Below are 24,082 nucleotides of genomic sequence, written 5' to 3'. Positions count from 1 at the left end.
CGAGGAACATTACTTGTGACATGTTTCTCTACACAATTTCGCGATGGCATAAATAAGGACTTTTAACTCTTCGAAGTTTTGACAACACAGTGTCTCAAAATGATTTACCTAGAGTTTCACTAAAAGATCAGTGGTTATAAGTGAAGCTTACCGTCATGGTAAATTAAACTCTAATTTATTTCTATCGGGCCCTGAAAAACCAGGAGTCGTACTCGTATTCCAAGCATTCTCTCGATCGACCTTGTAATACTGTAAGCTCAATAAGACTTGTGATGTGCGTACTACATGATATATACACTCAAAACATCCATAGGTAATTCAGGAACAAGTATTCACGATAAACAGACAAATAAATGCCTTCTAGAATTTGAACCCGGGTTCCCCATTTAATATAAGGTGTATAAAAGTGAGATCTAAGCATGGACCCTTTTTAGCCTGGCCGATACAAGGATTCAAGCTCCTACAGGATGGAGCAATAGCAGTAAATAAATAGCATTCGCCAAAACTTTATTATACCTTTATATGATGATAGGTGAAATAACCTTGTATAGCAAAGTAAAGTGATACTTACAGATAAAGCCGTTGCTAAATAATTATAAAATGCCCGAAATAATTCTTTACATGAATCGACTACTGAAATAGAAGCAGCCTTATCAGGATAGGATTATATGTTTGGGGTCAGACTTTAGTTCCTCTTTAAACTTGCTCAGTCCGTCTTCTTGGGAATGAAAGCAAGGAGCAGACGACTGTTTCCAAACTATTCTGACAACCCTGCTGTGGCCAGAATTTGGTTGAAACTGACATATATACGTGAATGACGAAATGTACCCATTCATGTGTCGGGGGAAGGAACTGTATTAATACACAAGACGCAAAATTAAAGTGTGGTATAATGTAATAAGCAAGTATATTAAAGAATACTTACAGTTTACTTTTTATTAATTGAGAACAGGGACCATGGAGTCCATGGAGTGGTTGGCACTAACTAAATACGAGTATGCTTCTATACAAACACGAGGCTGGCTGTGATAATTTTTTAAGGTACCTTTTTCACTGAACGACACATTAAAAAAAATTGTACGCTTTTCTATCTTTATAATAGAATCTACAACAATAAACAATACATTTAATCGGTCTCCAGAGTGTGCACTTCGGATGTTGTCTATATCGATGCCGATGTCGGTAAATAGATATTCACCGGCGCGAGACGATATAAGTTTTTTTATGCAATTTCCTTTTAATAAAGGTTAGTAAAAGTTATGTTTTTAAAATCTGCATTAAATAGGCTTTATTGTCATATTTTTTGTATGTAGAAAAACCAAGCAGTTTAATTTTGACAGTAAATAAAAAACAAAAATTACACTTGAAAAATTAGATTTTTTGTGTTTTTTTATTTTTTTTTTCAACAAATTGCATTTTTTTATACCAGAAATGAATTCTACGTTATTTATTTATCCGAAATTGATACCAAATATGACCTATTAGCTAAACGGGGCCTGTTAGAATTTTTAGAATGAAGCCGGGCGGGGCGCTACTTGACCCCCCCCCCCCACTCGGGCTTAAGCGGGGGGTCCCTCGGGCTACCGATCTTAATCGGCTTATTTTGATATAAGGAACAACTGTGCCAAGTTTCATGCTTTAATCAAGCAAAAAAAGGTCATTTCACTTAACACCCTCACTAGTAGGCATAATCAGCTTAACACACTTTAAAAATCTTCCAGCAGAATCATGTAAAAATATTTATAAAACCTAAGAATAACTGTAGTCATTTTACTAGCTGATTATACTACTGAGCATGGTTTTGGATATGAAATAAATAAAAAACAATTTTAAAGCAAATTAATAATTACTTTTATTTGCCACAATGCGAATATGCGCGTATAATAAACTATTTTTAGTGCATTACATTGCAATACAATACCACATAGCATTAGTTATGATAAAGTTAACTCGTTTTTGGACGATTCCTTCTGAACTGGTAAGGGCTTTGCTGATTTCAATATACTTATATGTTATTTTAAATATTGTTTTGATAATCTGAACTATATATTTACTGAATGAAAGTGATGATAGAGGTTTAAAAAATACATATAGCGAAACCTTAAAAGGATCGTTTTCTGTTGTATTATAAGCGGCCTGTAATCTGTGGCATTTCTTTATCCATTTATCTTTTAAAACCTCTTGTGGTGTTACGAATATTTCGGAGTAAGTAGGTAAATCTCAGATTTGTAACACATAACGGCAACGCAAATTAGTTTCCATTGAATAGTCACAATTTTGAATTGTTTTAGGCACGTAACATATTTAAAAGTACAACATCAATATGAATGCAATCTACTTTAACAGTTATAACTGCTTTTCAAAACTAAGTAGATTCCAACAAGGTCTTATTAACAAGCGCATTGCAAAGCTCATTAATTACCACTCTAAGTACCACTATGGCTTCAAAAAATAGATTTAACCATGTATAAAAATGAGAAAACAGCGTGTAAATAATAATAATAGCATACAATAAATATTTACATTCTTATAACTAGACATCGGATAATCGGGAGCACATTTTACGAAACCTTTTGAAGTTCGTGGTGACTGCACTTTATGGTACGGACAACGCTCTCTCCTTAACAAATGTAACTTATTCATTAACAAATCTTGATACTATACTCTTATCTAGAATTAGTATTGTAAACCTGACGGCAGTTTGAATATTATTAGGTCTATTTTAAGAAGGTATGAAGCCCACGGGAATAAAATAAACTTTAAGTCACACAAACTACAAGATACATAATATATTAACCAATAACGTGGTAATCTCATGAAATATACGCCCAGCCCCGAACTGTCAGTTTATTCTTTCTAATTCTGGATACGAATATAGTATCAATAATGTAGTACAGACCGACGTAAGTAGAACATACGTAAGTGACTTACATAACATACGTATGTACTTTACGTACAATATACCTAGGTACGGAGATTAAGTATAGGTATCATTGATGGTAAATGCGGATTATTATACACAGATTTTTTACGCTGGCCTGTTTTCTCATTCGTAGTTCTACATACCTATATTATTGTTCAGTAGGCGTTTTAAAATATTTGCGCATACAATGACATACTGGAAGCCTTTATTTGGCATTACGCTAGGTTTAAACTAGTAGGTATATATATACAATATATTTATAGTCCGGTGAGAAAATATATCTAAATTTAAAATACATATAATGTAATATTTTTGCTAAGACGAAACAACTCTCACTGAATACTTACTTCGTGATAAATTTGGCGATAAAACGCTAATAAAAATAATAGAGAGACTAAAAGCAAGAAGGATTTTAAGTTAGTCATAACAACTTACAAGTTCGTTGTATAAAGTACCCAATAATGACATGCGTTATAATATTGTGTAGGCCTGGTTTTACAAAAAACAGAAGATAAATTCAAACTAACGGCGATTCATTTCAATACGAGTCACGTTATACGAACATGCTATCTAATTTGAACTTTAAATCTGGACATTTATGAAATTCTATTGACACGTATGTAGTCGATCGGGTTAAAGTAGGCTTTTTGTTATACTCACGTATAGAATAAAAAGTCGAGGTTTTTTCAAGGAACTTAAATTGCTTTTCCTAGGCCATTTAACACATTCACTGTCAGCACACTCAGCGCGAGCTACGCGCTGTTAGCGTAATTAATAACACGTATTATCCGCTCTGTAAAGAACAGCAGCTATTACAAACAAATAATCCGCCTAGTGGGTCGCTGGCAGTGAATGTGTTAAGTTATGAAGTTAAATGCTGTGACTAGTAACTAATGTTATTCAAAATTCCTCTGTATAAACTAATAAATAAATAATAATAAATAATAAATAAATATTATGGGACAATCTTACACAAATCGACCTAGTCCCACGGTAAGCTCATAAGGCTTGTGTTGTGGGTACTAGACGACGATATATATAATATATAGATACATATAAGTACTTAAATACATAGAAAACATCCATAACTAAGGAACAAATATTTGTGATGAACACACAAATAAATGCCCTTACCGGGATTCGAACCCGGGACCTCCAGCTTCGTAGGCAGGGTCACTACCGACTAGGCTACGGAGGCCGATAAACTAACAAATTCATAACAAGAGCATAAAAGTAATACATGCAACGCCTATTACTTTGTGTGTTCACAATTAAATAGATCTCTCCACAACATCACGACAACACAACAAATATACTTATCTATAGTATGTTTAAAAGACATAATAGATATAAAACATTGTGCATCCACTGAAGCAAAGTATAGTGACCTGCAAAATTGCATGGACACATTATAAATAAATCATTCATAAAGTGGCCACGCAATTCTGCGGCTGGGTGTACAATATTCTAAAGCTCTTCATATAATTAATCATTTGACTGTTAAACATAATAATGATTTCAAATACGTTTACTTAATGATAATAATCTTCGATACATATATATATACCTAGTATACCTACTCATAATATTATTACCTACTCATGAATGAGATTCAGAATAAACACCTTTTTCTAACTCAGCAACAAAATAGCAAAAAAATACATTAGAAGATATACAGCAGAAGATATATTCAAACCAACGGCGATTCATTTCAATACGAGTCACGTTATACGAACATGCTATCTATAAACAAACAGTTAAAATATATCCATGTAATAGTTATGCAATATAATATTAATATATTGACATTGTACATATTCATAGTTCAATTTATTGTTTTTGTATAGATATTATAAATAACTTTTAGACTGGGTTGAAAATATTAATTAAAACTATGGCCCACCATACACAATTTTTGTTAAGGAAGTATGAAAAATATAGATGGTAAAAATATTACTTAGTTTGTATGTATGTTTTATGAATGGTCCAAATTCCATTGAAACAGAGTGTACATTGAGCGGCACGAGGAACGGTAAGATAACAATAGATAAGTAGGTATAATTCAATACATTTCAGTAGGTACAGTAAGCTGCAGAATTAGATGACGCCCCCAGCAAACAAATTTCTATGCAGCGGGGTCAGTTATCTCTGCAGCTGACTGTACATTTACATGAATTGTATATTTAATAGTAGTACTAAATTAAGTACTAACTATTCTATTTGTATACTAGAATCAGAGTACCCATGTAAGTATAATCTGGTCGTATCATATGGAATGAATACTATAAAATAAAGCAAGTGTATTAAATTAATGTTAAGTATGTATTGGGTATGAATTGAAATAACAATCGATTCTACATCAGAAACATCTTATTATTATAAACATTATAAATGTATAACGTAATCTCAATAAATACTAATTTTCTAGAAGCGGGTTAAACGGTCCGTTACTATAAATTGAAAAGTTTACAATAATATATGTTTCCGAATTTCGCCGTGAATGATTAAAAAGTTAAAAGTAGGTACACATGTCATGGCACTGAGAACATGTAGGCACCTAAGCTTTTCTATTCATTCGTTTTTTTTTAAAATAATTCCCTGGTGACGAATGCGTCGTTATTACTTATCATACCATACATTGCTTGGCTTATTAATTGACAATAATTGCTTATCATTTGGGGACTGACTGAGTGTTAGTTGTCCATGCATGCCCGTCAGAGAAAAGCACCGAGCCTGCAAATAAATTTGGAATCATTTCATTGTTCTTACGAGTATTTTAAATAATGAGTATTAATATAAAAATATGTATCTTCAGAAAGTTAAAAAGTTTCGTAAAAATGACTATATTATAGACCATAAAATACATGTATTAATATATCAGTAAATGCAGGCCAAACCACCAAAAACCTCTCCACAAACATATAAGCAGCATGCATTAATTTATTTATCATGCTTACATTTAAGCTTACTTACCTAACATATGAATACATATGATTACAACATTAACTTTGTTAATGTTCAATTGATGAAGTGCGCGAATTATGATGCGTGCGAGGATAACTTAGTTGTAGCACAGCAAAACAGGCTCAGATACTTGTATCTAAATGTCCTAGTGCTCGGCATGCTTATACCCAATAAACGACACCCAGCTGTTACCTATGTTGACTTAAACAAGGACTTAACTTTAAAGACGACATGTACTGGAAGAGTGACGACCACTCGGACTTCTACCTTATATCTTAGTTTCAAATGTAGACATTGTCAATATAAGTATTTTTAGAGAAGAGCAGAGCTATCTTCAAAAGATTATAATCACTCCGTGGTTCTATTATAATAAAATGATATGACATAAAACGTGACGTATCCGTTTAAAGCAGCGGTCGGCAACCTGCGGCCCGCGGGCCCCATGCGGCCCGTGACCCTGTCACTTGCGGCCCGCGAGCCTCCTTGGCTATTTTATATGTAATATTGACAAACGATAATATCTGATAAAGTCATAAATATTAACAAAGTACGGCCCGCGTCAACTTCGTTAACCACTATGTGGCCCTTGGCTGCTAAAAGGTTGCCGACCGCTGGTTTAAAGCCTGCATTCGCAGCTTAATGTGTTTCTTTTTGACCATGTTGACAAGCTTCAAAAGTATTTTACAGAATTATGATGTAATAAAATGCAATGTATATTCTAAACGCAGTGCTCAAAATAACAACAAATGGTGCATTACATAAAAAAGCATCAAGAAGTATACACACCTCAATTATAAAACAATCCCAATAATGACCTAAATCAACAGGAACACCCACGCATTATTACCTATCACTTAAATATACCAAAAAAATATTATTCACCAATAAACAAGAAATAAAACAGTTATTTACAAAAATGGGTAATGAAATTTTGTTTTGAACATTATTATGGACTTTGAAGAACTTTTGTATGTTTCGAAATGTGTCGAATGAATAACTATTTACAAATTACCTTGGTTAACTTTTTGATCATCATAGAAATAACAAGCTGAGACAATTTCTCACTCGCCAACCACTTTGGTACACTATTCGAGAAAATATTTAAACTTTACTAATGATCGTACCATCTGCATTAAACGGAAACATGCTGGATTAATCCTGAATATGTTGTTTTGAACATATTAACAAAAAAAGTAGATTTAATTATAAATATTATCAATAATTGATTTCATTTTTTGTTTTCATCATATATTTGGTATTGGTAGTTCGGTAATGTAACAATTAATCGGGTTAAATAAAATTTTAATTGAAAACTTATCGCTGAAAACAGGTCCAATTGAATTTTTATTCTCCTAAAATTATATCTTCAAAATCCATCGTTCATTTTCCAACACTGTCTCAAATTTCAAATCAAACAATATATATGTACACGGTAAAGTAGGTCTATGTACATTTACCTGACACGCGAATGCAGGGCGGCGCGCTCTTCGGACGGCGTGTCGCGCAGGAAGGCAGAGGACAGGTTCAGCACCACCATGAGGCAGCAGAGCAGTAGGGGCCCGAGGATCGCGCCCTCGGGCCCGAGGTAAAATATACCACCCGCTATTGCTAAACCAGTCACGTATGGGTGGCCGCCGCTGAAATAATAAACAAAAACTTCAATATTCGCAAGTTATATTTGGAAGGCGAAAAATTATCTGGGACTAGTCGTTTATAGTATTTTCGATACAAGTGCGAAAAAGAGGAAATTCGAAACGAGTGGCGATAAATTAAAACACGACCGAAGGGAGTGTTTTAAATCGAGACGACTTGCGAATTACCTATTCGCACGTGTATCGAACAACGTTTTACAGTACATATGGCTCTTTAAAGTTTCGACATACGCACGAAAAGTGCTATTTTACGCACTAGTGCTATATGTACTGTAAAATACTATTTTACATAGCTTGGATATAGTAACAGCTGTCATCTACATACACAACTTATAACCTTAAAACGCATCAACGGTATTGATATAATAGCTGTAACTGTACCCTAGCTACGTGAAAAATACTATAATCGAGATAGCGATCGCAAGAAAGGTTAGCAGGAAAAGTCATAATCACTGGTAATATTAAGACTTTTTATCGCGGTAAGAAAGCCGTAGTCATCTTGCGTATCGGTTTTTCTTGTTTTTTTTAATCAGTACAAGCCTTAAAGGTACCCACTGATTAACAGTCCGCCGGACGATATCGGCCTGTCAGTTAGAACAAAAAGTTGACAGTTCCGAACAACTGACAGGCCGATATCGTCCGGCGGCCTGGTAATCAGTGGGCCCCTTAAGGGACGTGGAACTGACTGCTTCTAATACTAATAATTCCCATGTAGTTCAAGACCAGGCCCCAATTTCACCACGACAATTGTAAAACATCACTGTTGCTGACGTCACAGGCGTCCATGGGCTACGGTTACCGCTTACCATCGGGCGGGCCGTATTCCTGTTTGCCACCATCATTGTATTATTTAAAAAAACATTATTATATCGGGAGAAAAACAGATATTTCTCTTGCGAAGTTTCTGACAATTGTCACAAGAAACACGACAATTGTCACGAAATTCCGACACAGAACTCATTTCCTGTCAAGAATTACCGACAATTCTTTTGAATCTTGTGACAATTGTCAGAAACTTCGCAAGAGAAATATCTGTTTTTCTCCCGATATAATAATGTTTTTTTAAATAATACAATGATGGTGGCAAACAGGAATACGGCCGGCCCGATGGTAAGCGGTAACCGTAGCCCATGGACGCCTGTGACGTCAGCAACAGTGATGTTTTACAATTGTCGCACCTGTCACCGTGGTGAAATTGGGGCCAGGAATACTTACTCTTTGATTTCAGCGTAGACGGCAGCATCAAGGAAGGCGATGGGCGCAGCTTGAGCGATAGGCAGCATCAGCGCGGCCATAGGCCTGCCTTGCAGCCACACGTCCAGCGCTGCGGGGATCCCGGCCAAGTACGGCCCGAGGAACGGAGCCGCGCCCAACACTGCAGCTAACACTGGAATCCATATTGGACTCGTACAATATAGAGTAGTTTTTTTGTTTGTGCAGCTTAAATTAGGTGAATGGTAGAGTATAGAATATTACAAACGGTCAAATCGAGATTTATTATTTACTAGCGACCCACGGGTTAACAATTTATACATAAACCTTCCCCTTGAATCACTCTATTAAAAAAAACCGCATCAAAATCCGTTGCGTAGTTTTAAAGATCTAAGCATACATACAGACAGACAGACAGCGGGAAGCGACTTTGTTTTATACTATGTAGTGACAACATGTTACAACTTTCTTAAATGTCTAAGTATGTGAATCCAAACCTGTGTAAGTACTTAATCTTAAATAAAATGGTACCTAACTAAGGTGGCAAACTGTTGTGGTATTAAAAAATCCGAATAATTACGAACAGCAATATTACAATAATAAAATCGATGGATCATTCAAAGGGTACACACAAACATATGTTACGAGTACCATATCAGAATACCCCACCAATTTGTAGGGAAAAAGAAAAAAAAAACGAAATTATTAATCATTTTTTATTCAATTAGTCAAGTCTTTGTATTCGTGTTTGTTTTCGGTGTTCGTAATTGCGCGTACACATACTTGTAGAAATCTAACGCCTTTTGTTTATCGTAGGCGTTGGTCCTGCACTGCGCTCCGACGCACCGGTTCGTGTACTCTGTTCTCGGTGGGGTTTTGGGCTCCTCGACTTGCTTTCTGCGAGATGAGTTGGTACTGCGTAACGTCTCTACGAAGTCTTTAGAGGAATCGAACACGACTTTTATGGTAGTTCTATTAGTCATGTTCATATGGCTGTCGTTTAAAAGATCATCCTTGTTTATGGCTGTCATGGCGGCGCTTGCGTCGCCGTTGCGTCCGTTGGCTTGCCGTATCAAATAGAACGTCGAAGCCGCCTCTGTCACGTCCTCGTCTGTCACATCGTTGTTCTTCGATTTTTTGTCATTATAAAGCAAGCACATGACTTCAGGGTCCAAATTTATTTGACACATGTTGCTCTCAAGTAGCATCTTCACCACATCTACGGGAAGGAAGCAAGGGGCCGAGAGGCATGTGTTATTAGATGCGGAATCTAAAATTGAATAGCTTAGCTCACTGTTTCCCGCTGCACTTCCAAGGAAAGCGATGTTGCGACAGTTACAGTTCAATTTGTTCTCTCTATAAGAAACAGGCGTGCCAGCGGATTTGCAACTTTGATAGTCGAAAAATAACGAGTCTGATTCAACATTTTCTATTGAATTTTTAGAAAAACTTAACAGTTTTCTGCCTGTTATTTTCTTTGAGCATTTAATGCTCGCTAATGCATTGCTCTTAAGTGTATGAATTTGATTGTTTGATATATCGGTGTAGCCAGATTTTACAATTAGACCGTCGTTAGAGATATCCCTTATTGCGTTCCTTGTAAAATGTATGTAATCGGCAGTTATGTTTATACTCTTTGTAGATATATCATTAAAAACATTGTCTGTTATTGTAGCTCTATTGCTATGCACTGCGATTGCTTTAGAACGCAAATTATCAACTCTGCTGCTTGTGACTTTAAACACACCTGAATTGCTGTTCATAGTAGCTTCTATCGCCTGACTTTCAACGTCTACTATCGTGATATTTTCGAACTCAATATTCATTATTCCACTAACATTATAAATTGCTCTTGTGTTGATAATATTTATCTTACTGCCTGTTATACGAATTTTCTTTAAGCTCGTTGTTCCTAAGCATTTAAGTTCGGTATCTGTTATCGGGGATTTAAACATTCCTCTAGGCAAGGAGACTATTTCCCGGACATTCTCGATGGTTACTTCTGAAGGTGTTTGTATCAGTGTGTTAGAGGTTGTTGAAGCGAATTCGAGTCTCTCGCAATCCTTTACTTTGAATGCTTGTAGGCGAGATGGTCTTTGCAGCACAGAACAATCCAGAATTACTTTCAAGCGTTTACAACGCTGCACAGTTAGACTCGTTATGTGCTGAGTGTAGTGATCTTTGAGATGTATCACATTTTCCTAAAACAATATTAAATTGTAACATACATTTATTTACACGACCCTAACTAGCACTTTTAATTACTTTTGAATAATTTGACAAGAGACAGAACAAGATCAGGCTAAGTGAAAGAAATAATTGGAGGTCAGCAGCAAGGCAAATACTTTAATGAAAACAAATGGGACTTGCGTTAACTGACTTCAAATAAAATAACAGCTTGATTTGAATAAACAGATAAACTTAAACACAAATAGTGAATAGGTACTTACGTTATTGTCCAATGCGCATGTGTAAACAATATCGTTAGCTAAGTTGTTATTGCATTGCCAACCACGGTCATGGCAACTTGTAAAGCCAATTTTAACGCCAACAGTAAACGGTAGGAAAACATACAACACAACGAGTTTCATTCTTGACGACATTCTCTTTTAAAATTTGTTTGAAACTAATCGAAGCACCGAACGAAACACAACAAATAAAAGTGGCACAGCGGCTACGACTGAACATCATCTGGAGATAAGTCTTTACGAAACGCGTGACGCAAAAAAACAATTACGACTTATTTATCTGACCGTAATGAATAATTTAGAGGTCAGTGACATTCGGGACGAATTTATATAGAGCGTTTCAGAATTATCTGTAATACCGCTAATGCAAAATGAGCATATGTGCGTAGGAGTGACCAATATTTAGAGCCCATTTTTGATTGCATCGCCAAAACAATACGATAAAGATGTAATTAGGGTTTTTACACTTTAGCTGCTGGAATTTACCATCAATAGAATAAAATTATACTTTCTGTCTTTACTTCCGTGAAGGCAAAGGTATGGGTTAGTAAAATATGGTTAATTTTACATTAGATGAGCGAAAACAACGATTAGATAAGGAACATCGTTCAGCGAACTAATGTTCTACTAAAATATTTTTTACTTTATGTCTCTGTAATTTAAAATACGTCTAGCATTAACAATACATATACAACCACAAGTAACGATAATGAGTGAAGGTGAGATGACTTATACTAGAAAAAGCTATCGACTTACCTGAAGGTAAGTAGACAACTTTAGCTCCAAACAGATTGTGCACCAGCCACGTCCATAACCCGTAAAACAGCGCCATTTTGAATGACGCTCTGAACACCTGGAGAAATAAATAAAATATGAGAATTATACAATATGCTGCAATGAGCAGATATTGGAAATTTTGCGATGATGTTTGAGCAGAGCTAAAAGGAAAGGCACCTAGTGATTTTAGCAGCCAAGTTAATTTCGTGTGTTTCGCCGTAGCAACAAATAGTACTAAGCCAATTTAGTTAAATGTGGTGTCAATCGATTTCTGATATTCATTTGATAATTGTGATTCAGTGTCATTTGTAACCTATGTATTTATGGAAAAGAAGTTTCTATAAATTGTTATGAAAAAAAAAAAGTTATAACTAATACCCTTGAAAACTTCAACGAAGGGCGCCAAACCCCGATTTCGCTCTACCCTGATCAAGGGCTCGGGCCGGCCCTGTCCTGACGCCTCGGCAATAAATCAAAAGTGATATCACAATCAATTCAAATCATCTCAGAATTAGATGAAAAGTAGAACAATTAAATTTTATCGATAATTCCAAACGTAAATTGATATCGTCGGATTTAGCGCTGGCCTTTCTGTCGCCGCGATTGGTATTTGACGATCGAAAGGTTGACGCCATCATACCTGGTTTATAGCGACAGACAGGGCGATGCCGAGTCGCGGTCCAAAGTTGGGCTGCACTTGGGTGATGACCTCGACCGGCTTGTAGAGAGCGTTGCTGCACGCCAGCAAGTAGAAAAGCGTTGTAAAGAACACCACCTGAGGAAGACCAATACAGTTTTATTTTAGTAAAGATTATTAAACAAGCTAACAGATTGCCTGTGAGCTATTAATTTATTGGTAAGACAATTTTCGTCAGGTGACGTTTACATACCAAGTTAATGAACATGTTGATGACAGCGCCTCCGCCTGAGAGTAGAAGCGACGTGAATGCGCCGATCGACCCGGCCAGCAAGGATACATTGCTGGCCAGCGGTGCCCAAATGCTTGTAGCTATGGCGCTCAGGGTGCCCACGTTGGCTTGCACCCAGGCTACGATGCCGGAGTAGTCGAACACGCCTGCAAGAATTTCCTACTAATTAGGTACCTACCTACTAATACGAAGTATATGCTGTAAGGAACCTACAGTTTAGTTTGTCATTACTTGATTTACAATTCGTTCATTTCCGATATGTAAAGCATCCAACGTAAGTATTACGTAAATATTGTAGCTCACTTACACAAGTAAGTAGAACAACTTAACGACTACCTACGTTTTTTTAGGTTTTAGCTAACGAGACGGGTCGTAGAAAAAGACGTAAATAGCAAGTTGTCAAGTTAAATGCATACGATGAGCGTTTTCCAAAAAAAGTGTACATTTCATTCATGTCTTCAAAATATTGACTTCTTGGGCTCATTTTACTCAGAATCATTTGTACATTCACGCCTGATACATGAAAAAAAGTGTCCCCAAAATTTTGTATGAATTGACAATTTTTTTTCCACAGCGTCACTTTCATACAAAAAAAATTGATACAAGAATGTGACGATCTGGAAAGGAAATCTTTGGGGACATTTTTTTATGTATGAGGCGTGAATGTACAAATGATGCTGAGTAAAATGAGCCCAAGAAGTCAATTTTACTTACGTAAGTAGGGTACAGAATGAGAGATGAATATCGTTATCTCATTCTAACAAATAGCTTTGTCCCTACTTACATAAGTAAAACTTACAAGTGTATCTCGGCCCAAAGACGCATTCGCTCTCCAATCTAGAACGTTAGTACTGTAGGTAATGAATATGAAATTAGGTAATTTCATTTTGCAACAAGCATTAGTGTTTTGCAGTCTGGTATTTAGACCCGATGGGGGGGAAATTAGACCTCATTATTCTATACACTTTAACAATAAAACTAATTAACGTTAATAAAAACCTTTAACCTTTATTCTCAATAAATAAAATAAAATAAACAAATAAATAAAAACTATCCTTGATTGAGTGACGTTAGTTTTACGTTTCTTTTATTATGTAGTCATAAATAAATTGGTCATCGCATTTCCTAGTAAATAGTAATGTCATTAATGACGGTTTTATTGCCCACATTGTAGACGTCATTCGGTCTCAAATATTCCACTGTACCTATACAGGAAAATAGGTCATAGCTATTCATAATGGCAAACATATAGGTACATAGTATATGTTCATTTTCATAGGTTCTTTCCTGAATGCGACGCATGCTTCTTGACTAATTTATAAATTTATTTTTTATTTATTTATCAAACGAGACTTGACCAATGATATTAGTACTATAGTTCGTTTTTTTTAGCATTAGAAAGAACTTGAAAGAAGGTAAGCGATTTTGACATGTCTTTTAATTGAAAAACACTTTTTAAAAAGTATTAGATTCATAATTGTTACATATTTATCGTAACTTCTTTTTAAAATGTGTTTTTCAATTAAAAGACACATCAAGATTGTTTACCTTATTTCTAATGCTAAAAAAACGAACTATAGTAGTATACAAATTTAAGGTTTCCAGTTTAAACAAGGTTTAATCTATCTCTCTTGCTTATCACCACATAGTATAAAACAAAGTCGCTTTCCTGTCTGTCTGTATGTATGCTTAGATCTTTAAAACTACGCAACGGATTTTGATGCGGTTTTATGTAAAATTAGAGCCCTTGGGATCTGACAGGTTAATAGATAGAGTGATTCAAGAGGAAGGTTTATGTATAATTTGTTAACCCGAGCGAAGCCGTGGCGGGTCGCTAGTAAGGCGATAAAATGAAGAAAATAAAAAGACAGAACGAAACGTAACTGATAGAAAACAAATCTTAAAGGTAATATAATAGGTATTTTGGTACTTTGGTTTGCGAGCAATCAGTTTTTCCAGGCGTGTCACAGGTGTTTTTTAACCTAGCTGTTTTAAGAGTTATGTATGACCATCGACAACAACCGGTTACTGTCTCGTACTACGCACCAGCCACCAGGTGGTGTTACTTTGTATGTTGTCTCACAAGTCCGCTATAATATTTCCGTCAACTCGTCCATCAATTTTGTGGGCGAAGAGATCCAGAACTAAGCTTTACACATCTAATAACGTCTCGTACAGTCACCATCAAATATATCGGAGCGGCCAAGGTGTTCACAATATCTGAACACGCACTCTAACGCCCCGACAATAGAGGCGTGTTCAGATATTTGTGAGCGCGTTAGCCGCTCCGATATATCCGATGGCGACTGTAAGTACAACCTCTAGCCGCCCATACGTCAAACCTTGCCAAGCAAAATGAAATTTTATTTTGTCAACACAAAGTTCAAATTAGAATGGAACAGGAGACCTTTTTATAGGTCTCTGGGCGGCTAGAGGTTATTACATCACTTTAAGGTTCATTTCACTTACCAGGGGTGTTAGAGATGTCGTGAACGAAGCTGTCCCACGAGTCCTGGACAGCGTTGCCGTCGACCGTGGGCCCGATCTGCGGCGCGAACTGCCCCGACACCCAGCTTTGGTACACACGGTCCCATACTTGCAGAATTTGCTCCTCTACACGGGCTATCTTCTCAGGGTCGCCTTCTTTGAGTATGTTCTTTACCTATTTCATTAAAAAAATTTGCTTGTGCATTGTAGGTTAAAATTACTTATTAAATTAAAAAAAAAACAACGGGTTGCACTCCGGGAGTGCTGGCAGAAGTGAAAACTCAATCAGTATTGCAAAATGTCTGCAGCACCATGTATAATTGAGGTTAACGCCATCTAGCGTTATTTAGTCGCATTACTTGAAACCCCTAAGCACATCACTGTTAGTACTCGAGTTATATTAATACCAGTTAGATGGAAACTCACTAGATGGCATTTAAATCAATAAAGAAAAACTCAATGACATTGTAAGTTACCGTCTTACGGTCACGTGATCTCTTGCGAGTTTAACATTTTTTTCCCCACCTCAAAAAGTGCACAGCGCCGTTAAAGAAGTTTTCACTTCAAAAATGTACATTAGGTTTGTTTTCATATTCTATGTAACCACAGCCCATTTTAAATAGTTCTCTTCGAAATGTGCAGTTCTATCAGATTCGATCGTTCATCCTATAAGTTCTAAACGTAAGCAGCCATTATTATTTTAAAGTAGTAACTGAAATAACGGTAGGTAATTCGTTTACATGCGCTACACGCATAAGATAAATACAACAGGAATAACTAATAAAAAAATGTTTGACAAAATATTAAAACAATTCATCAGTATGAATAAATGATGGTATGAAATCTGTATTTACAAAATAACATCATAGTTATGACGTTATAGGTCGGAGTCAAACCTCCTTCTCTTTTTAGGTTAAGATTAAAAATAGTTATAAGTGCCAAAATATTAGATTTTTGTATTTTTTTTGTTAATGTATTATTAATGTCAAATGATTTATTACAGCCCAATCCCTATTATACAAAACCTACATTACAAAACGCCTAAATTAGGTACCTAATAATCAGAGCTAGGCGGGGGTGAGCTATTTACCTTATAATTTGACAAGTCTTACGTTATATTATAAGGAAAATAGCTCACCCCCGCCGAGCTCTGCTAATAATATTTAGCCTAAGCTAGCTAACGTTACTTACGTATCTTTCTAGCTGTTTATCCAACCGCGAGCATGGAAATGTTTAAAAGTTTTCAAATATAAGTTTTGTTGCCCAATGGGCAATATAAATCTCCGGGTATATTTATACTCACACCAGCAGATATGCCCTCTTTTCCATAAGTATAGGCGTTGTCGATCAAGGAATCTAGTTTCTCCTCCCATCCCTCGGGGAGGTAAGCGTGCAGCTCGCTGTTTTGTACGAACGTACTGTTCAGAAGGCTGCCGCTCAGTTGGACCACCACTATTGCCTCTGAGTATATCTGGAACAAAGGACGGTGTCAAAGAAGCATACTTTAATTTCTAATCAGTAGTTTCAATAGGGTAAGACTTATTTGGTAGAACTTAATATTACATCACTGTAATTCAAACGTCCAAGAAGCAAGTACAGTGAAAGCTGGTTAATTGGTACCTGGATAAATGAGAAACCTCGATAATTGCAACCAAAGGTACTCCCCCTCCCTGGCACCAAAAGGGCACTATAATTGAAATTACGGAGCCTCTTTAGATTAATTCAGATTTAGTGTCTTTATTTAATTGGACTCTATAATTGAACACACCCACATAATAATGTCAGAATTAAAGAATCTTAAGCTTATCACGAGGAATTTCTTAATTAGGCCCGCCTGTTCCTATAGCTCTATCGCATGCGAGTTATTATAATTATTATTCCCCCGCTCAGTATGAGCAGCCGAGGTGCTCAAAAATATCTGAACAAGCACTCTAACGCCATGACTATAGAGGCGTTTCCAGATATTTTTGAGTACTTTGGCCGCTCCGATATATCTGATGGCGATTGTACTCGCTTATTATACACATAACGCCATCTAGTAAAAACCTTACTTCGGAGAAACGCAACATTGGTATTGTTTATTTGAGTTATAGTCGCCTAGCCACTTTGACGAAGCAGGTTTACTATAAAACTTACCTGTATACAAATGAATATAGTAGCGACGATAAGAAATGTAATAAGACCCGTGATCACGATACAAGTAGATACAGTATCCACAGAGCCGTAGGCCACGTCTCTTATGCTTTTATTTAAACTAGAGAGGATTTTGCGGATTCCACGAATGTGCGCTGGTACCGCCGCAGATTGTCTAAAACATAAAATGTAATACGTGAATACAAGAACTGTGGTGAGAATCCACAAAAAAAGTTGAATTAAGGATCAAGCCATGGCCTTATTTTAAACTTAAATACCATGAGATAATTATCAAATTTAAATAAACAGTAGATTTCGTAGGTAGTTTGATTTCCCATTTGAGGTTTCAATTTACGGAGAACTCACGAGGTAACATCTGTCAAAACCCGAGTTTTGTCGGGATATCTTTTGTGAATCCCTACTAATATTATAAATACGAAAGTAACTTTGTTTGTCTGATACCTCTTCACACTTAAACCACTGAACCGAATTGGATGAAATTTGGTATGGATGTTAAGTCATCAATACTAGCAGATGCTATATAAATGTGATGTCGTAGGTATATGAATAGGTACCTATAGTAAATTGTCTAGAACATATAATATTATTTATGTTATGAACACTATACGATAATCGTATTAGTACCTATACAACCAACTAACAGCGATGATTTTTGTAATCCTGAGTAAATATGATATTACATTTTACCTGTCAGACCACCAATTTTTGACTTTGCCCTTGAAATTATTGTAGTGATTCTCACAGAACAGCCAAACTCCAAAGAAGTCCAACACTCTCTTCAACACATGGATTGCTAAGAAAAACAGCATTACTGGCAGCAGCCAAATATGTTTCCACACGAGCATGCATAGGCATCCAAAGAAAAGTAGTTTAAAATATAAGGCGGTTTCGTCATCACTGTTGAAGTTGTTTTTCATGTAGTTTTCGTCCATCGATCTTTGTTTGAAGGAGGCGATGAGTCGATTTTCGAAGGCGGACTTCGTTTTCGTATTTGATAGTGGTAAGGCGGATAATGTTCGAGTTTTGTACAGCATTTTGGCGTGGCGAGGCGAGCTGTGTATTTGATCGGTTTCTGCCCAGCTTCCCCTTTTCATAGCGGCATCAGGGGTGACGGGAGAGGGGGATTCTTTCTCGGGCGTGGATTCCTGTTCACTAGCGCTCTGTTCCGGCTTTTCATCTTGCTTTATTGCATCTTTGCAATGTTCGTTGGTAAGAACTTTTTGGATTGCGACTATAGCTGATGTCTCAGGATCTAAGAGATAAAAAAAGACATTCATCAAACCAAAATACCTATTTAGAATCGCATCCAGTCAATTTAATTAGGTTTATTTGCATTATAAGATTTCTTTTAGGTTCATATGGGCTTAGGCTTTGGTCTATTTTATCATGATGATTCACATTATAGGAAACGGAATATTAAAGACGTTTGTCCGTACGTTCGTCTGAGGCTGAATGGCGAATACACAGAGATGAATCATCTATAAATGTAAAGGAAAAATTAAGAGAGATGTTCAACAATCACTGACAAATATGCTGGAATTTGACCTCAGATAAAATGCATGGCCAAGTCATATGGAAAAGAAGTAATTTTAATAAATTTGATTCACGAACCGCTCACACAATTCATGTGAGATAAGGATGGGTGGTTCCCAATTCGCCGGATTCTTGTTTCGTAAAGTAAATCAGGCAAAACAGAAACTAATCATAAGGATAAGTAGAATAAAGTGTTCAGTATAATCTGCATATTTTGCTTTTCAAATATAATTATTTCTTTATTTATATTTTGTTGCACAAAACACAAAAATAATGTATAAATGGCGGACTTAACGCCTAATGGCATTCAATATTATGTTAAAGTCGGGTATAATCATACATAATGGACATCACTTACACTAATACTTCTGCTACAGTCAGCGGCGGCTGGTAGCTATGTGTTATGGGTGTTCACTCACAATAAAAAACAAAAACTAAACCTACACATTCAATTAACCGTCGCAAAGTACCTAGATGTCGGTTTCCGTCCACCCGGTCATTGAACTCTCTCATAGATTTTCGGTATTACGAATATCTTGACGACCGATGGACGCCAACTGCAGTTCGTTTTACAAATGGATGTAATGTTTTTATTTAAATTTTATGGAAAGATGTACTAAATTGTTAACACACCTACTTACTTATTTCGCTCCAAACAAACTCACCGCACGTCGCCCGCGCCCGAGCCAAACACAAAACATATACTTTAAGACCTTTAAGTAACACGAAAAACATAATAAGCTAGTTACTTTTATCACATTCATACAACACAACCACGGTGTTTTTGCATATTGATCTGAATAGTAAATATATAAGTTTTTGTTTTTGACTAACATTGTTACGAAAGTTCAAGGTCGTCCATAATTGAATTCATTCCGTTAAATTCATTAATTTTTAAACACCTCACAACAAACAAATTATGTGCTTTCGCTGTTTGCAGTGGTGAGCTGTCTACAAACTTATAATGAATAAAGGTTATTATTTAATTGGTATTGAGTTTTTTACGATAGATCTTAAATAGTAATATAATAAATAGGTGGTATAATTACATTTTGATTATTTATGGGAGTGTACCGCACAAGCGCTCCTTAAGGCCAGCCGCGCCTGGCTACAGTCTGTGTAAGGTCCTCAGAGGTTTTGTCTGAACTGAGCTATCACACTACTTATAATAAATAGGGAGACTAGTTTGGACAAACTGAAACTCAATTCAATTTTGTTCTTTCCAATATTAAAGTGAAAGTCTACTTCCACCTTCTATGAATGTTACATACAAATGTGGCCTACATTGCTAATTGTACATTGAGTAAACACTAGGGAGTGCTCCCGTATAGCGAGAACCGGGAATTCCCAGTTCCGGTACTGTATTTGTATAGAAAACCAGTACCGGGAGCACTCCCTAGTAAACACCTACCTCTCGCTAATAACTCCTTATGTACATCAATCACTTCAAGCGCAAATCCAGCTACACATAGCCCTTGCAGCATTACAAATGTATAGACTTGCAGTGACCCAGTCAGACTGGCCAGGAAACTCGTTATAACGAGCCAGAGGAATTGCGATGAAGCTTTAAACATGCCAGATCGCTCTGGCCTCCATAATGTGCATATGCTTATTAAATAAGCCAGAGCTATGGTCAGAGTCTGAAATAAATAAATATTAAAACCAAAGTATTACATAATAATTAGTGACATGTTTTCTGTATTGATGTGTGGAATAAAGATTATTTATTTGTACTTATTTTTAGGGTTCCGTACCCAAAGGGTAAAAAACAGGACCCTACTACTAAGATTTCGCTGTCTGTCCGTCCGTCTGTCACCAGGCTGTATCTCATGAACCGCGATAGCTAGACAGTTGAAATTTTCACAAATGATGTATCTCTGTTGCCGCTATAACAACAAATACTAAAAATAAAATAAAATAAATATTTAAGGGGGCTCCCATACAACAAACACAATTTTTTTACTCTATTTTTTGTCGATGGTCCAACTCGCACTTGGCCGGTTTTTATTTCCATGAGTCTTGCTGATAGGATTTATTTTTACACTTCATTCATCAATTTGCTTCTGCATCGGCATGTGTGTCAGTCTATCTTTGAAAACTTAGAAAAGTTAATTTAAAATAACTTACAATGTATGAGCTGCAAAAGCCAATGAGCTTTGTAGTTGAGAAGCCAATGAAGCTGCTCAACTGCCAGAATATGCAGACCAAACTTCGGGGAATGGCATTGTACAGCCACGGTAAAACAAATATTGCAGACAGTAATCCAATCACAGTCTGAAACCAGAAACAAATTATAAACAACATAAGTTTAGGTGACCTATATTATTTTAGAGTGGTTTGAATGACAAGTTTTTGTTGGTTATTGAAATTCTAAATTACAATGAGTTCATCATCCCAATTTGAGTTATTTAGTTGAAGGGATGAAAAAAATTCAATAATAAATAATAAACAACTTTTAAACTCTTGTTTTTAATAAATAGCATTAGAGCATTCAAATATTAGGTTGTTTCTTAAAATCTCTTTGCTTAAAGTACATACATCTTTAATAGTGAAGTTCTTATTTGGAAACTACAAATGTAAACTAGACTTTACTTTTCAACTACATGTATACAAATTATTTTACCTTGTAATGTTCTATGAACTGATGTCCCACCGTGTCCGAAGCAACATTAACAACATTTACAGGTAAGCACATTAATCCAAATATCACAGATTTGTTACATTTCTCTAAATCTTCAAACCATGACTTCAGCTTCTTAGACAATTTATATTTGAATGGGTGAAGCAACGAACCCACTAAAAGGGCCCAAAACAAAGGTTTGAAGAAGGGTTCTAGTATAAGAAACAGCACATAAACTGCAGCACAGCATATAGTTAGAATGAACAGGGCAAATGCGTTATAGAACCCATGTTTCATGGGCTTCTCATTTCCTTCGGACAATCCGCCAATTATGTTAAAAATATTCTCAAACGGGGATTGTTGCATTTTGATATACTAATACACTTTCTAAACTTAAATTAACACCAGATAAAAGAGTGAGATCATAGTTATTTGAGATATTCTTCAAGGTAGAAAAATATTCATTTTATGATTGACGTTTTAAGCTGTCAATGTCAGGTGAGTTTTTTTTAAAGTGCGTTCCAATATGGTTAATAGTGAGGCGCTCTAATATCAAACATTAAACATTTTTGGCAATTAGAGGCATTTTATCATATTTTTATGCATTTAACGATGTCCTTATATCCTTATATTTCGTGAAACGGAAAACGATCTTGCTCGGGAGCGAGTGGCGCGACGTCGGCCACGATCGTGAGGCCAACAACGCTTGATAAAAAGCGCCACCGCTGTCGTGTGAATAAATACACATGTATCCATTTGTGTCATACAATAGTACAATCGTGATATAATGGAGAGCTTTTCAGTCGAGTACCGTGTTTCTACGAGTCAACAAAAAAAAACTTAAAACTAGTAGAAGAATCATATATGTAGGTAAAGCTAAGGCCGTGGTTTTTCTGGCCCGTCACACGCGACCGGCGGCGTCTGGACGTGCGTCGCACGCTGTGCCACACGCCGTCGGTCGCGGGTGCGTGGGTTTTCTGGCCCGCGGCCACCCGTCGTCGGGGAAGGAGCTCAGTCGCATTGTGCCCGCTTTGAGAATTGGTGTGCTGTGCTTTAAATGAAATGAATAGAAAAATACTAACATTTTTATTGTTAGAAGAAGAAGAAGAAGAGTTTCACTAATATTTTCCCATTTTCTGTGCTTTAAATTGTTATTTTTATAATCTTTGTCAGACGCGTCGAACAATATAGGATTACAACGTATTAGATTTATTAATAATTCATCGTTGTCTTTATTGAAATGAGATATTTTCAATATCAAGACGCCACCCGCCGTCCGTCGCTATTCTACAAAAATGATAGCGACCGACGCGTGCAGCGTGTGACCTTCGCCCGTCGACCTACCCGCCGCCGGCGGCGTTTCAGAGAAACCACCCTCAAACATTCCCGAACAAAACATCCGAACGTCGTCGGCGGCGGACACGCGTCGGTCGCCGGCCGCCGGCGACGGGTGGTCAGAAAACCCAGGGCCTAAGATGCGCGAGCAGCCGCAATACCTTCATAGTCGTACGCGACCCGGCCCCCGCGCCCGCCGGCCGGTTGGTCAACGACACCTTCTCGTAACTCATGAGGCCCTGGTACTGGCTCCGCGCTAAATTCAATTTTTAGACAGCTTTTTTTCTCGATTGACCTATATGAAGGGTGTCACATGCACGTTTCTGACTTATGAAGCAATTGTTTCTACTATACAACCCAAAATAATTAATTTGAGCTATCGTTTTGTTTCGTCCTCTTGACCGAGGCGAGCTGTGATTGGTCAATTTCATTATAGTTGACTAAACTGTATCGAAATGAATATTACAGTACATATGCGTAAAATAGCACTTTTCGTGCGTATGTCGAAACTTTAAAGTGCCATATGTACTGTAAAACGTTGTTCGATACACGTGCGAATAGGTAATTCGTAACTCGTGTCGATTTAAAACAATCCCTTCGGTCGTGTTTTAATTTATCGCCACTCGTTTCGAATTTCCTCTTTTTCGCACTTGTATCGTAATCGCGTTGAAAAAGCTGCCGCGCGAATGGGGGCTTACTTCTTAAAAAAACGACGTTTTGAAATGACGTATACGTGACACAAGCACAAGCAAATTCAAGCGAAACAATACCAGTAATTTAAAATTTGTACACATTATTTATGTTTGATACGCTTATTTGTTCGACTTAAGCAAATATTTTGAAGAGAAAATGGACAATAACCAGCTAGGTACCTAATCAAGCCGATATTTTAACGCAAACTTGAAGTTTAAAGTGACTTTAAACCGAAACGGAGAATACCCAAATCTTGTTCAGCTTCAAGAGAAAATGCCCCACATGTGCTATCTAATGAAAAATGGCCTAATATCCCTCATATGACAAATTATCAG

General features: G+C 36.5%; 2 protein-coding genes across 5 annotated transcripts; both read right to left on the bottom strand.

Annotated features, from left to right (window-relative positions):
* Positions 1 to 5,499: 5,499 nt before the first annotated feature.
* Positions 5,500 to 22,224, bottom strand: LOC134655919 (transmembrane protein 245). 4 transcript variants are annotated; one of them, XM_063511424.1, is made up of 14 exons: positions 21,723 to 22,224; positions 21,227 to 21,373; positions 20,511 to 20,739; positions 18,254 to 18,818; positions 17,549 to 17,720; positions 16,716 to 16,883; positions 15,395 to 15,587; positions 12,887 to 13,071; positions 12,637 to 12,771; positions 11,976 to 12,072; positions 8,755 to 8,926; positions 7,345 to 7,524; positions 6,900 to 6,972; positions 5,500 to 5,656 (listed from the first exon to the last, which is right to left on the bottom strand). In XM_063511424.1, exons 1-14 carry the CDS (start codon positions 22,083 to 22,085, stop codon positions 5,543 to 5,545), a joined length of 2,793 nt encoding a protein of 930 aa, XP_063367494.1. In that variant the 5' UTR covers positions 22,086 to 22,224; the 3' UTR covers positions 5,500 to 5,542. The 4 variants fall into 4 exon arrangements, 3 of the variants coding, with proteins under 3 accessions (XP_063367494.1, XP_063367496.1, XP_063367495.1); XM_063511425.1 differs by lacking the exon at positions 6,900 to 6,972 and adding an exon at positions 6,674 to 6,702 and having other exon boundaries at positions 5,520 to 5,656; positions 21,723 to 22,223; XR_010097473.1 differs by having other exon boundaries at positions 5,539 to 5,656; positions 6,674 to 6,972.
* Positions 9,480 to 11,642, bottom strand: LOC134656010 (uncharacterized). Its single transcript, XM_063511526.1, has 2 exons — positions 11,202 to 11,642; positions 9,480 to 10,952 (listed from the first exon to the last, which is right to left on the bottom strand). Exons 1-2 carry the CDS (start codon positions 11,352 to 11,354, stop codon positions 9,480 to 9,482), a joined length of 1,626 nt encoding a protein of 541 aa, XP_063367596.1. The 5' UTR covers positions 11,355 to 11,642.
* Positions 22,225 to 24,082: the final 1,858 nt, after the last annotated feature.

Source organism: Cydia amplana, chromosome 17 (genome assembly GCF_948474715.1).
Source record: "Cydia amplana chromosome 17, ilCydAmpl1.1, whole genome shotgun sequence".
Taxonomy (NCBI): Eukaryota; Metazoa; Arthropoda; class Insecta; order Lepidoptera; family Tortricidae; genus Cydia; species Cydia amplana.
The sequence above is the reverse complement of the archived record's forward strand: the minus strand, read 5'-3'. Positions and strand labels throughout refer to the sequence as shown.

Excerpts from the sequence above, each read along its gene's own strand:
- LOC134655919 (XM_063511424.1), bottom strand. The coding sequence starts at position 22,085 with ATGCAACAATCCCCGTTTGAGAATATTTTTAACATAATTGGCGGATTG. Across the intron at positions 16,884-17,548 it reads CTATATTCATTTGTATACAG|ATATACTCAGAGGCAATAGT; the intron begins GTAAGTTTTATA and ends CCTTTGTTCCAG. Across the intron at positions 8,927-11,975 it reads AGTTGTCTACTTACCTTCAG|TGTTAGCTGCAGTGTTGGGC; the intron begins GTAAGTCGATAG and ends TATGGATTCCAG.
- LOC134656010 (XM_063511526.1), bottom strand. The coding sequence starts at position 11,354 with ATGTCGTCAAGAATGAAACTCGTTGTGTTGTATGTTTTCCTACCGTTT. Across the intron at positions 10,953-11,201 it reads CATGCGCATTGGACAATAAC|GAAAATGTGATACATCTCAA; the intron begins GTAAGTACCTAT and ends ATATTGTTTTAG.